The sequence below is a fragment of the Phycodurus eques genome, chromosome 11, assembly GCF_024500275.1.
Source record: "Phycodurus eques isolate BA_2022a chromosome 11, UOR_Pequ_1.1, whole genome shotgun sequence".
Classification (NCBI taxonomy): Eukaryota; Metazoa; Chordata; class Actinopteri; order Syngnathiformes; family Syngnathidae; genus Phycodurus; species Phycodurus eques.
In genome coordinates, this window is record NC_084535.1 from 9,814,496 (window position 1) to 9,828,684 (window position 14,189).

General features: G+C 40.0%; 1 protein-coding gene across 1 annotated transcript in view; it reads left to right on the forward strand.

Annotated features, from left to right (window-relative positions):
- Positions 1-14,189, forward strand: part of arid5b (AT-rich interaction domain 5B) — a 125,810-nt gene that overhangs the window by 58,394 nt on the left and 53,227 nt on the right. The window contains exon 4 of the mRNA XM_061689873.1: positions 2,953-3,183. Within this exon, the coding sequence (XP_061545857.1) occupies positions 2,953-3,183 (231 nt within the window). The remainder of the gene's footprint in view (positions 1-2,952; positions 3,184-14,189) is intronic.

A 14,189-nucleotide genomic window follows, 5' to 3' on the forward strand; every position in this document is an offset into this window, starting at 1 on the left:
TGTGTCAAAGCAAAAGCGGGGCAGGGTGACTGTGAATTATTCATATTTGTGTCCCAGCTGCCTGCCTCGTCAAGTGCGTAGGTCGGCGGCTGCTTTTGTATGCTGGAGAAACATGAGCAGAGCAACTCTTAACACTGGGAGACAAATGGCCATGGATTTGTACACATATTTGGATTCCATAATCATGTCAGAACCTTTTTATAAAAGCATGTTAGTCAAAACTCAGTGCATTTTAAAGAGATTATCCTTTTTTATATGGAAAAAAAACTTGTCAACAATAATAATGTTGTGACAGATTAAATTATGGAAGAAAACCACATTCCTTTCATTATTTGGTTTGCGTCATAATGACATGAATTGTTCGAGGGGCGACACAGACACCGCTGAGCGTGTAATTGCTTGTGTATATTTGGTATGAATTTAATTATATTTATTGTGTGGGCGGCTTGAGATTTGTTCTTTCATAACGAAGCAGGGGTGCATGTAAAGTAGACTTTAGACCGATTTTTATCGGCTGATCGGTATTTATATTTAGCATTTTATGCTGATCGGCTTTAATGTCATAATTCGCCGATCCGAAAATTCGCAAAAGACATTAAGAAGAATCTTTTATTGTCATGAACATGCATGCATGCACTGAACTCCGCGTCGCCGCGTGCATAGTATATTTGAATCAAAAGGCGAGTTTATTTTTAGCCGTGTCGCGTGTCTTTTAACGTAGTACTGTAAATATCTGACGGCCAATGAAGTTATTTAAAAAAAAAAAAAAAAAAAAAAAAAAAAAAAAAACATGCCGACGGTGTGGAACAGACCACACGTAATGCCAGGATCAGACTACAAGACAAACGAGCTCTTTCACGCTTGCACTATGTCAAGACTACTGCAATAAAATCTTGTATTCCGATACCACCGCATCCCGTTTGTTACGGTCATTGGGCTTTAGCTTGTCAACTCAAATGCGACCGGATACACTCGTTACCGTGGCGACGACAACAAGAGTGGAGCGCGCCGTGTGTTTGTAAGAACAAAATGGGGGAAAAACGTGTGCTGGTGGTCACCGGTGCTCAGGACAGGAGAGGACGTTCGTTTAAGGCTTGCTTGAGGTATGTTCACGTACTTTGAATACAATACGGCTCGCAAGCAGCCAATAAAATGTTATATAGCCTAGCAAGCTAGCGGTACCACGAACAGTTGGACGTAAACATGCCGCCGTTCTGTCGAATCATGCTCTAAAGTTTCGGTGTGAGGTGAAGTCATTTAATTAAAAATAAAGTCATTTAATTAGAGTAAGTTTGCACCCATTATTTCTGTCACGTTGTGATGTTGGTTAGACCTGGCTGATTTAGAATACACGATCTGACTAGAGCAGTGATTTTCAACCTTATGGAGGCAAAGAACACATTTACAATTGAAAAATCTCACGGCACACCAACAACCAAAAATGTCACAAAAAGTTGATACATTAATTACTGTATTTGCTTCCTGCCATCTAATAGAAGAGCATTCATTTGTTCTGTCCGTCACTATGCCTCACTGGCATAAATAGAGGAACAAAGATGGTTGTAAATATAATTATTTGAGCAATTAAGTACACAAGCCTATACAGTAAATGAACAGGTCATTTAAATAGACATTCCTCCATCTTGTGATCGGATCGGTGATCGGTTATCGTTTTTTTTAAACTCACTGATCGGTGATCGGCCCCAAAAATCCTGATCGTGTAAAGCCTAATGTAAAGTGTTCTTTTCAATTAGCAGGGTTGGTTCAATACGCATTACACCAAAGCACAAAAGGGAAAAACAATAAAAATTGCTGTACAATATCTATATTTTTTGCTAATATTCATTTAGTCATTCCTAGCAACATTATAGTGTTTTCCTCTTGTTCCGCAGCCTGATCCTATTTCACAGAAAATGAATCAAGTGTCACACTGTACATGCCTGCTCAGTTCTTTCATTATCAGTGTGTTAAAAGTAGGTCACAGACACACACACTTTGGATTAAAGTGTTGGTCAAAGTGTGTTAAAGTCTCCTAATATTGGATTTGAGTAAATTGAGATGGTTGGCGCTTTTTTTTTTTTCGTCGAAATTGCGACGGCCTCGTTAATAAAGCCTGTCAATCAACCTCTGAGTGTTGTTCCACATTGTGTTATTGCCTAAGACTGTATATATCCGACACATTGGATTTTTATCCAGGTCACATAGGAATACATCAGAAGTCAAGGACTTGAACCATGTAGTCAGCCCACATTTCAATCACGCATATTGAAAATGAACGGTTTTCTTAGTACTGAGTGGCTTTTTCTGTGCATATGTATATATAAATCACTAAGGAAGACATTATTTTCATGTGGGAAAAAAAATTGTGGTGGTGCATTTTCCCCCCACATTTAAAACACTTCCCAGATGTCTTTCTGGCTTTCCTCAAACTACCCCAAGGATCTAGAATTGCAGCACACTTTATACGCAGTTTTTTTTTTTTTTTTTTTTTTTTTTGCCTTGTTGAACTCTCCCTATTTTGAGAGTTTGTTCCCGTCTTATGGAAATGAGCCACTGCTCACCCCACCTCCCACCACTACAGGGCCAACGCCGAGGACGGCATCATTTCCATGCCGATCGGGGCCAGAGCTAGTGTGTTGTGACGAGGCAAGCAGCTACTACTTGGGGACTACCCTGGTGAATTACAATTACCAATTAGAGTGCGGATCAGAGCATGTTGGGAGGATGCTGCAGACATATCGTCAAACATAAATATCCCCTTCATTTGCTCTATTACTCTGATTGTTGAGATTTGAAGCTGAACCGCTCAACTGTGAGGCAGCCATGCTAACCGCTAGACCACTATGCTGGCCTATTCAGTAAAATGTCTTTTTAAAATGATGACAGTAACATTCCCATATTGAATTTACTCGCTCATGACTCCCATGTTTTTGTGTGTGTGTAATTCTATAGGCCAGGAAGAGGACGGCAGGAAGGTGCTGGTCCTCAGCTACCCGCAGTACTGCCGCTTCCGCTCAGTTCTGGTTCGGCTCAGGGAGCAGCCCACCTCGCTGCTGCTCAACCACACGGTGCTGGCGCTGGGCGGCATCGCGGCGCTGGGCGGCAACACCCGGATCCTGTACTGCCGCGACACCTTCGAGCATCCCACGCTGTTGCAGAACGAGAGCATCTGTGACGAATTCGGTGAGTCTCGCCCTTGTGGATCTTCCCTTATTTTTGACAGTGAAACTTTTTTTAATGTTAGTGTTTCAAAATATTTTGGTGGCATTCTTGCCATAGATATAATAAAAGACAGGAAATATGATTAGCCTTTTCCAGGATCCTGTTTGCATGGAAATGACTATAAAAAAAAAAAAAAAAAGCATTCAACTCTTGCTGTGAAAACAGTGTTCCAGACGTTGTAAACGGATTATTCTAGCATTGAAGTTTCATTCTTACACATACTTATTGCATTTATTTGAAAGGCTGATTTTAGCATACGCCTTTAAAAATTAGATTATGGTAAAAAAAAATTCCCAATTGAGAATAAAAAGGATTTTTTTTCTGCAAGAAAATAAAAGCCAAGCTTGTACACGTCAATGGTGTTATGACATGGACTCAAATCACATACTCGGTGATAGTCATGCTGCTTATGGTCAGTAAATATGTAGTAGTAATGTATCCAGGAATTGCTATGATATGTTGTGTGTAACCAGCCTTATAGTCCTCATTTTGTTTTGTTTTTTGCAAATGAAATCTATGATGAATTTAAAATGCATCTTACAAGTTGTTATTATTACTGGTAGTAATATTATTTGTAAAATTACCACAATTTTGTATTTTAAATTTTTTACTATGTAAATTGTATTTTTATATGGATTTCAATTGATTACTTCCTTTTTATTTCATTAATTTTCTATATATAGTTTTTTAAATCATTTTTAATTCATTTCAAATTTGCATTTTAATTAGATTTTTGTACAAGTGTTATTTTTTTTCTTTTTTTCTTTTAATTGTATTTCATTTGATTTATGTAATTCTATTCACATTTTAATTTCACATATTGATTTAGTTTTTCTTATATACATATAGACTATTATTGGTGTTATTGTTTATATTTTGTCGTCACGGTGGACGACTGATTAGAGCGTCTGCCTCACAGTTCTGAGGTCCGGGGTTCAATCCCCGGGCACTCCGGTTTCCTCCCACATCCCAAAAACATGCATGGTAGGTTAATTGACGACTCTAAATTGCTCGTAGGTGCGAATGTGAGTGTGAATGGTTGTTTCTTTGTATGTGCCCTGCGATTGGCTGGCAACCAGTTCCCCACCTCCTGCCCGATGATAGCTGGGATAGGCTCCAGCACGCCCGCGACCCTAGTGAGGAGAAGCGGCTCAGAAAATGGATGGATGGATGGATGGACTTAATATTACATTAATTGTTACATTCCTATTGTTTTAATTTATATATTTATCCTTTTCAATTGTTTTAAATGAACATTTGCATTGTTTACAATTTATTTTATATTCATATATTAATGTAAATTATGTATTTAATTGTTTTTGTTTTTTATTGTCATTCTATACACTTTAATTCTAAAGATGTTTTCTAATAAACATAACTATTAGAATTATTATTGATAATTGTATTTTATATTAATTGACAATTTGGTATTAAGGACTCATTTAAATGAATTAGAAATCATCTAAGGAAAATATGATGATTCATTTGTGGTTGAAGATGGATGTTTTGATGCTGAGCTGCAGCAACGTTTAACCGTCCAGATCGGTCATGTTTTAGTAGCGTCAATAAGCCTGAAATTGGATCTGGCCATTTAGATTCGTACAAGTGATGCTCCCAATTGTTTTTTTCATCATCCAAGTCGTTTTAACCGAGGAAGGGGGTCGTTGAACAGCGACCGCCATTCAAACAGCCTCACCTAACCTAAAACATTCTGCTCTGGAATTTTTTTGGAGTGCCAGAACATGTCTGTACTCATGAATTCGCACACTAAAACAAATTGATCATGTGATTCATCTCTGTACAAGAGGACTTTCACAATAACTGCTTCTCTGCTGTAAAGTAATTCATTGATGTTCGTTCTGCTAAGCCTCCGGTTGTGTTTGCTTCTTTGAATTGTAACCCACTGCATTAAGCCATCCTAAAAAAATTACGATTTGAAACGAGAAAGTAGAAAGTGCAATTTCTGTTGAAATCGCATGTGAATGCTGAAGAGCTGACGCTGAACTGAAATGCTGTCGAATGAATTAGAAATGTAGGAAATGGAAAATGGGCGGCACGGTGGACGTCTGGTTAGCACATCTGCCTCACATTTCTGAGGACCTGGGTTCAAATCCGGCCTCAGTGGATGTGTGGAGTTTGGATGTTCTCCCTGTGCCTGTGTGGGGTTTCTCCGGGTACTCCGGTTTCCTTCCATATTCCAAAAGCATGCATGGTAGGTTAATTGAAGACTCTAGATTCCCCGTAGGTGTGACTCTTGAGCGCAAATGTTTGTTTCTGTGTTGCCCTGCGATTGACTGGCGATCAGTTCAGGGTGAACCCCTCCTCTTGCCCAGAGTCAGCTGGCATACAGTAGGCTCCAGCACCCTCGTGAGGATAATTGGTACAGAAAATGGTTGGATGGATGGAAATGAGAAATGTGGGACCTTGAAAAAATGAATGATTTGAATTGGTTGATTAATGAAGAATTTGGGATAAATATTCAAATTTTCCATTTAATGTAGGGAATGTTCTCAATGGAAAATGTGGACTTTTTAAACATTTTTGGGATGTTGAACATTTTTAATTTTGGAATGATATGAATCGAAATGGAGGCAAATGTGAGGAATGAAGCTGAATTACGGGGGATTTATCTGGTGGAAAATGCGGAATTATAAGAGAGGTAAACATTTTGTGCAATGTGAAAAATACTAGCACGCATGTTTTGAATGACCTGAACCTTCTGACCTTGGAATGGTTTGAATCGGTTGAGGACTGTGGAAGTAGATGCACGTCAAAAATTGGCAGAATAATCAGAATAATTTGAGTGCAGAATAACCTGGATTTACATTTCGCGAAAATTGGAGTTCATCCATGCTTTTGTGTTTGAGTGATGCATTTGAGTAAAATAAGATTTTTTTCTGCAGGGAAAACAGGTAATTTATCCTGCAGCATAGCCGGAAGGTTAAGTGCTTGCTAAGTAATTACCTTGTAAGAGGTGATGCGTGAAGGGAAAGTTACTTTCCATACATCGGAAAATAAGTTATGAATAGTAACGGCAACATCCTGTGGCCGCCGTTTGGCTCAGTGGCGCCATTCCACCGCCAGCCACATTTAAGCTAAAGGTTTATTTTCAGCAGACGCAGGGAGCGCTACATTTTCTGCACTTTGAGGTTTACAAGCAGATTTCTACCCTAATATATATTTTCTCTATTCACTTGTTTGTTCTTCACAACCAACACAATTTCCATCACACTGCCAAGGGCCCCCTGAGGGCATCTCGCTTAGTATTATAAGCACATTTGTGAGGTTTGCACATACGCAGTCCGCCATTTCCTGGCTCCATATCCACTTTTATTAGGATAAATACCAGCGCTGGAGTAATGCCGTCCAGCTGTGACATAATAAACTTTTCTCTTTCTGTAGCGAGGCGATCGAACGAGGCTTGTGTACGTCAGCTGGTCGGCCAGATGAAAAAGCGCAGTGTGAAATACAGTCAACAGAGGAAAGAAAATGGTGTGATTGAGTCTATTCCTGGCGGGCCTGGTTATGGATTCATCACAGCGGTGTAGTAGGTGTACGAGCGCATTGATTATATAAGCAGCGGCGGCTCACTCTTGATATATATTATACGCCGTGAATTATTCTCATTTGTCAGGGTGAATTTGGAGCAATCCTCTGACTGCTATTGTGGTGTTAACACTCCGCACTATAGCGTATTGTACTGTACTGTGTTGCACTGTAATGGATGATGTAAGGCCTCCCCCATCCCTGCGCTCTACAAAGACACTTATCAGGCTTTTATCTGACTCAATCTGCTGTTCAGGCTTTTAAACCACGCTTAACAGGAACAGGAACGCTCTTCTTGGCAGTTTGTCGAGTCCTGAGAGCCAGGACACGGACACACAAATGTGATAGTTGTTTTAAATATTTTTAAAAAATATTTCTAGGGCTGTTTTCCAACCTTTTTGAGCAAAGATGCATATTTTACATTAGAAAAATCTCAAGGCACACTACCAAATAAAAATGTCACAGAAAGAGTATACAGCATACTGACATAAATGTTGATCTTATCTTAATTTACAGTGGTACCATGACTTCGTTCCAAGCTCATAACTCATTTGACTAGTATATCAAATTAACACACCACATTGAAATGAATTGAAATGCCATCAATCCATTCCAGACCCCCCACAGTAACTATATTAAATAAAGAAAATATCACAGTATTGTATAACAATATAATAAAACATAATAAAAGAGAATGTAAAGAAATAAAGTAGTTTTATGAAGTGTAACTATCGTATGTTGCGACAAGCCGAACGTCACAGCAACAACTGTAGTGTTGTTGGTGTACCTTTAAGGGGCGTGGCCTAGTGAGTCACATCAGGACCATGGCCAGTTAGTTGAGTGTGAGCGTCTGGGTGGGAGTTGTGGACTACAGCACCTCATTGTGAGTGTCCTCGTTTTCTATTTGTGTGTTTGACCGTTTGTACCGTTCAATAAACTGCTGAAAGTGCATGGCGACTGTGGCTCTCCTTGCCCACATGCGAGGGCATGTTGGTACATTAATTGCGCCATTCTTTTCCCCCATCCCCCTCGATTGGCTACGTATCCAAAGCTCGCGTGTAACTTTCTGTCTTGAAATCAGAAGTTGGGTCCCTTGGAATCCCTAGTAAGTCAAGGTACCTCTATATTGGAAAAATAATGACCTCATCTTAATTTACTTACAACTTTGTCAAATCTGGCCTTGTTTCGTTGAAAACTAAGCTAAAAGCTGTTGCCCTATTCTGTTTTATAAATGGCAACAGGTGGATACACAGGTTCCTTCTACCTTCTGCCAACTGTTGGAAGAGCATTTAATTATTCTGCTTGTCACTCTACCTTCCTGGCTAGATAGAGGTACAAAGAAATGATATGTGGTCAATTATAATTTTCTGACCAATCAAATGGAATTGGATAATTTCCCACAGCACACCTCATGATTTCTCATATGATTCCAATTTTCTTCAATTCACCATTGTTATTATATGAGACTGTTTCATGTTTTCGCCACTGTTTATCATGTGATTACTGCAAAGCTTTGCAGAAAAATGTCAAGGTTGGGGCAAGTTGATATAGAATATGTTTTGCATTTTTAGTAACAGAGACATCTTTGTAAATGGTGCATGCAAGGATAGCTTTACAGGGGTGTGAAGTTTAACATTCCTTTCCTGTTGTGTTGAAAGTAATTATTGTATACACGCATGCTGACAATTGCAGGATGCGGTGTCACTGTATGAAGCCTGATCTTCTTTAACAGCAATGATGGAACTAGTTTGCTGGATCTCTGTGCACAAGACCCCTTGCTGTTACAATGCCTTTTCCCAGGAAGTGGCTTTCTTCCAGCTTCTGATAGGCTAGAATACCTTGAGTTTGTCAACGTCCTTGTGTGGGTTTTCGCCGGGCACTCTGGCTTCCTCCCACTTTCCAAAAACAGGCATGGTAGCCTCATTGAAGACTCTAAATTGTCCATTACTGTGAATTTGAGTGGTTGTTTGTCTACCGGTATACATGCCCTGCGATTGACCGGTGATCAGACCAGGTTGTACCCCGCTTCCCTCGCCCAAAGTCAGCTGAGCTCAGACTCTTAGCCGACTTGACAATCAGTTTTTAGAATCACCCGTGCACTTGAGGTCATGGGTGACAGTCATTGTTTATAATGTATAATTCTAAGCACACATTCTTTGCCTGCTCGGATTCGACTAAACCCATGCTCACGGCGGAGAGAATGTTATATAGGTTTCAATTCTGTGGCCGCATGAAAAGCAAAGTGTTGGTAAAGGCATTGTTGCAACAACATAAATAGTTGGCGTGGGGCTGGCTTACGCTGAGCTGGAAATAGGTTCACTGTGTCGCAATGGGGCCTGTTTAACTAAGAGGCAGCAACAGTACTCACATCTGGCTGTGGCCAAAACGCTACTCATTGAAAACTTGGGTATCCGGCATGAGTTGCCCACTACATAAAAACTTGAGCGCCTTAGTTTGCATTAGTGAAAAAGGTAATGAGCCTGTTTTGAAAAAGTAAGGTGTACAAAGTGCAGATATCTTTTCAAAAGTTGGGAGGTACAAGTAAGAAGTTGTCAGAAATATACATATACTCAATACCTGAAAAATCTACTTAACAAAGTAACAGTAACAAAGTATTTGTACTTTACTTACCACCACTTGCGTTACTCACCCGCTGATGTTTGCCAAGGGACTCTGCGGTCAGTCTGCGCAAATCGAAAGCATTTCAAGCACGCATGCAGGAGATGCCTCATGGATTTTTCGTGTCCGCGACTCTCAAGGGAAATATTATGAGCTACACTTTTCCCCATTCTCCCACCTCCTTTAATTCCTGGAGTTCTGCTGACCTTTCTTTCCCCTCTTGTGTCAGAAACCCAACTCTCATGCAGGTTTAAGTCAACTCATGCGAGCGAGGCAATCACATTGAAGCTGAAAAGCACTACTTCTCGTCATACGGCAAGTCTAATATAGTCCTTATCTGCTGTATATAACTATATTTCAAGCAGCAATGTGTTTGTTTGTTGGAAAACTCTCACTCATTGCTGCTTTGTTTTTATTAAGTAGGGATCTCCAGTAGAATCTTTGCGCAGAAGGAGCGAGAGTAAAGGCCTTTTATTGCTTTAAAGATTAATATTGTCGCTATTTGTGGGATGAAAAACAACCTGTGGACGCTTTTGGCTTCATAAATCTTCCTGCACTAGAATGTGCCAGGAGGAGGGAGGGGGTGGCGGTGGGGTGGTGGTGGAGGGACACACACACACACACACACACAAAAATGGGCCATGTTTCACTCTCTGAGATCACATCCCCCTCTAAAAAAACATTGACTCCTGCTCAACATGAACTTACAGTATGATGTCACTCTTTCCACAACTTGAGCCGCTTGCTGGCTCGCCCTTTTAAACATGAAATCATGTTAGGTGAAATGAAATATTCATGTATGTCATAGATAGGGTTCTTGCAACTACGTTATAAGATTTCATTTTCCATTAATGGCCTTATAACAAGGCGCCATTGCCAAAACAACAACAAATGTGTCATTGTGTTTCCTCTTAATCCAACAATCACTAGTACAGTCGTGGCCAAAATTCTTTGGCAGTGACGCACATTTTCTTTTGCTCACTTTGCTGCTTCACTTTCATGTTTGAGATTCACATTGCTTCTGTATTGTAAAAATCTAACACGCAGTCAAAATGAGGTAGATTTCAAATTTCTGCCTGGGTTGAATTTGGTCAGCTTTGTGAAAATAATAACTCCCTTTCGAAAATTGGATTGCTTTCTAGTAGTCTTTTTACTGTAAAGAATTTAATAGTAGTACAGTATAGTGAAATGGTAATAATAAACTTGCCAATTATAAGAAATAATCGTAACTTTCCACAAATCGAAAAAAAAAAAAAAGAAGAAAAAAAACACAACTTATCATTGCCATCTACAATATGGGCAAGACATAAAGACGTACAGTATATTGCTGCCAAGTGTAATGATTGACATGAAGGCCGACCAATGGCTTATTGATGACGAGTTCACATCACCACCAATCATTGGTGCTGACTATAAAGATTGACATTTGGACACGCCAACAACTGCATGATAGACTGGATGACAAGATGCCCAATGATTGGTGCTATGTGTTGTGATTGACATGTGGACTGACCAGTGACTGTAACATAATAGGAACTAGGCAAGACTCCAGAAATGAGTTTACTTACAATTCCAGTTAGCTTCAGTCGTCATTTGGGCTCACTGCTTGTTTGTATTTTTAGCAACATTGCCGGAGGTAAACAAACATCTGTGGCTTGGCTGAGGTTAATTGCCTTGATCCGAGATAATTAGCTTGCAACAACCAAAAATAGCAACCAGGTATTTTCTTCCTTCTTCCTTTCATGTTAATTCATCTTCGATGTATATCAGATTCTTTTTTGAGATCTTCATTTAATTTCAAAACTATTCTTGGTTTGCACTGTGAGCCGTTTCTAATATTTTGCACCTCGGGGGCGACCAAAGTCACTACACTACACTACAGCGTTGTAGTTCTCCCTTTCATCACAGCTGTGTTATTATAATTGCCATCATCAGTCTAGACGATGGTATCGAGTGTAAGACACCTATTCTGTCCTGGGGTCATTAGGGTCGCGTGTTGTTGCAGCCGTGGCGCCTGAGAAAAGAGAAATCTTACTTTTTGGTGCGTTCATGTTCACAGACGCTCTGGAATCTGGAGAGTTTGCCATGTTAAACTGTAACGCTTATCAGTATAATTTCAGTAATCATGTTTGGCTTTTCTGATTTGGAACGGCTAAAATGGCAAACACGTAAAAACAAGTGGCCCAAATTTAAGCATTTTTCCTTCCTTAGGATTAAAGTCAGCAAAGGCCCAATTGTCGGATGTCTGTAAAGATTATCTTGAGTGATTGATTATCTTGTGATGTGGGGTCTGTTACAAGTGCCCCCCCCCCCCCCCCCCCCGTTCTGAATCGTCGTAAACCTGTTAAATATGTTGAAAATAAATAATGTTTAAGATGTTCAGTATGTGTTTAGTGTTCCGTTAATAGGAAATGGGGAGAGTAATCATTTTGCCAAAATCATTGTGACGCAATCCCGAATTCCCCCCCACCACCCGAAGATAAATACCAGACGAGCCTGTCACGGCCTGAAGTGACTGACTAAATACGAGCTGCGTGCTTGTCAAACACGCGGCGTGCAGGTGGAGGCTTGCTCACTCGCAGCAGCTTCCCGCTTTGCCGTCATCTGATGTTTTTACATGACAGCGGAAAATTGAGCCTGGTGTTTTACAGCTTTTTAAGAACAGCTTGCGAACACGCCAGTGATTACAAAATGAGCCGAAGGAAACTCGTTTTGCCGTAAAATCAGTCTTTTATAATGAATTATAAATAACCTCCCCTACAGAGTACAATAAATCGGCGTGTAAAGAGGCAAACATGAACATTGAAGATGCTCTGGCCTATTTTATCGTGGCAATGATTGTTATTTATAGCCGCTGTCGCTTTAACGTTGTGTAGCTTTTCCCGCAATGATCAAGTCCCCGTGATTGGGCTCATTGGGTCGCCTCAATCCCATCAAGTGTAACTAGAGCGTGATCTATTAGAATACATATGTTTTATTGATGTGTTTATCCCACCGTTCATTTATTTATAGGTCAATACTGAGATTCTTCTCTCTCGCTCACTCTTTCTCCGCCAGTAATGAATAGGATAAGCCTTGAAGCTTATCCACCGCTCCTTTTCATAGCCCACCCTCCTCTATCCTATCCCCCCATCCCCCCTCGCTCCGAAAGCCAAATTGAAATCTTTCTTTCAAGCCCACAGTCCTACTGAGTGCTCGCTGCAGTCTGTCGGCATCAGTGATGTGCAAGCGGTTTTGAAGGTGATCCCATTTTAGCAAATGCTGCGCGTTACGTAACGTTTTAACGCTATTCGGGTTTGTTTATTTTTTCTCAAGAGCTCCTCCCGTGACACTTTCACATATTTACTTACTGTTGTTGAGGAGCAGAGGTGGGAGTAAATCACATACTGTACGTGTATGTTATAAGTAAGTCTCGAGGCTTAACCTTTAAGTTTTAGGTGGGCTACTGGGCAAATTCAAATAAGTCAAGTCCCGACTAAATTTCAAGATAGTCATTACTTGAGTCATAAGTCAAGGTATACAATACTAGGTGTCCCAAAAAAATCACTATACACTTCCTTTTTCTAAAAATTGTATTTCCTTTCAGGTGTAATTCGGAAAGACGTCCAACCATCAGCATTTTGACAGGTTAGGCTTTGCGCTTTTTGGAAGCATATCGTTCCCTTGCCCATGGCTTGCCAATTGACATTGGACCTTCCTGTTTTGAGAAACCTTCCATGGATAGTGTAAATTATAGTATACAATGTCAATTGGTGAGCCCGTGGCAAGGGAACAATTTGTTTACAAAAATTGCAAAGCCTAAACTGTCAAATGCTGATGGCCTCACATATATGCATTTCATACCTGAATATAATGATATAATGATGTTTGGGACGCAATGATGTTTGGGACGCTCTGTATACTCACTCACAATGTATACGGTTAACTGTACTAACACATTTACAAGCACAGTTTTTAATGGTCCCAGATACGTCTCTATATTGGCTATTACTTTGTCTTCTTAATAAAATGCATAACCGACAGGAAGGTTAGTTAATGTTTGACTAGCTATAAGTGAGCTAAGCTGTGAAGTCGATGTAACTTACCTGTCTTTGCTGAGCTCTATATCGATAGATGAAGTTAGATGTCATAGTTGTTGTGTCTTTGTGTTGCAAACTTTGTGCACACACAAAATGCTGATTTTCAAATGCAGACAGCCAAAACTTAAGTTACGTAGTTCAAGACAAAGTCAGGTTTAGTCTCATGAATACCACGTCAAAGTCATGTTGAGTCTTTCATAAGTTTTAGACAAGAAAGTCCCAATTTCTAAAATTGGCCACATAAGTCCCACACCTCAGACGAGCAATTCCGATATTGCGCCCCGCCGGACTTTAGACCCCATGAGAGCATTACATAATTGCAGCGCACCGCTAAATGCCAGGGCGGTATTATTAAGTGGACGTGGGTCGGCGCATTCCTCAGTGACCGTGTCAGGCAGTCAGATGTGGTTTAAGATTAGTTAGCGCTTGCAGGCGTCATGAGGCGGTCACAAGACCAGTGCTTGAAATTGTTTTTCCTCATAACCAATGTAAAATCAGTATATTTCTTTCAGGCTCAAACTGTCATAATAACCATCATAAAACCGTTAATTAACTCTCCAGGCAGTGTTTTAACTAAACTGTCATGTACTGTAAGTGTAAAAATAAGTTTCTGTGTAATACAACGAAAAGAAAAACTACTCACCCTTGAAGAAGGGAGTATTTTTGAATCAGATATTACAATTTATGTCAACTACTGGTATGAGTTTAATACGTACGACTTAT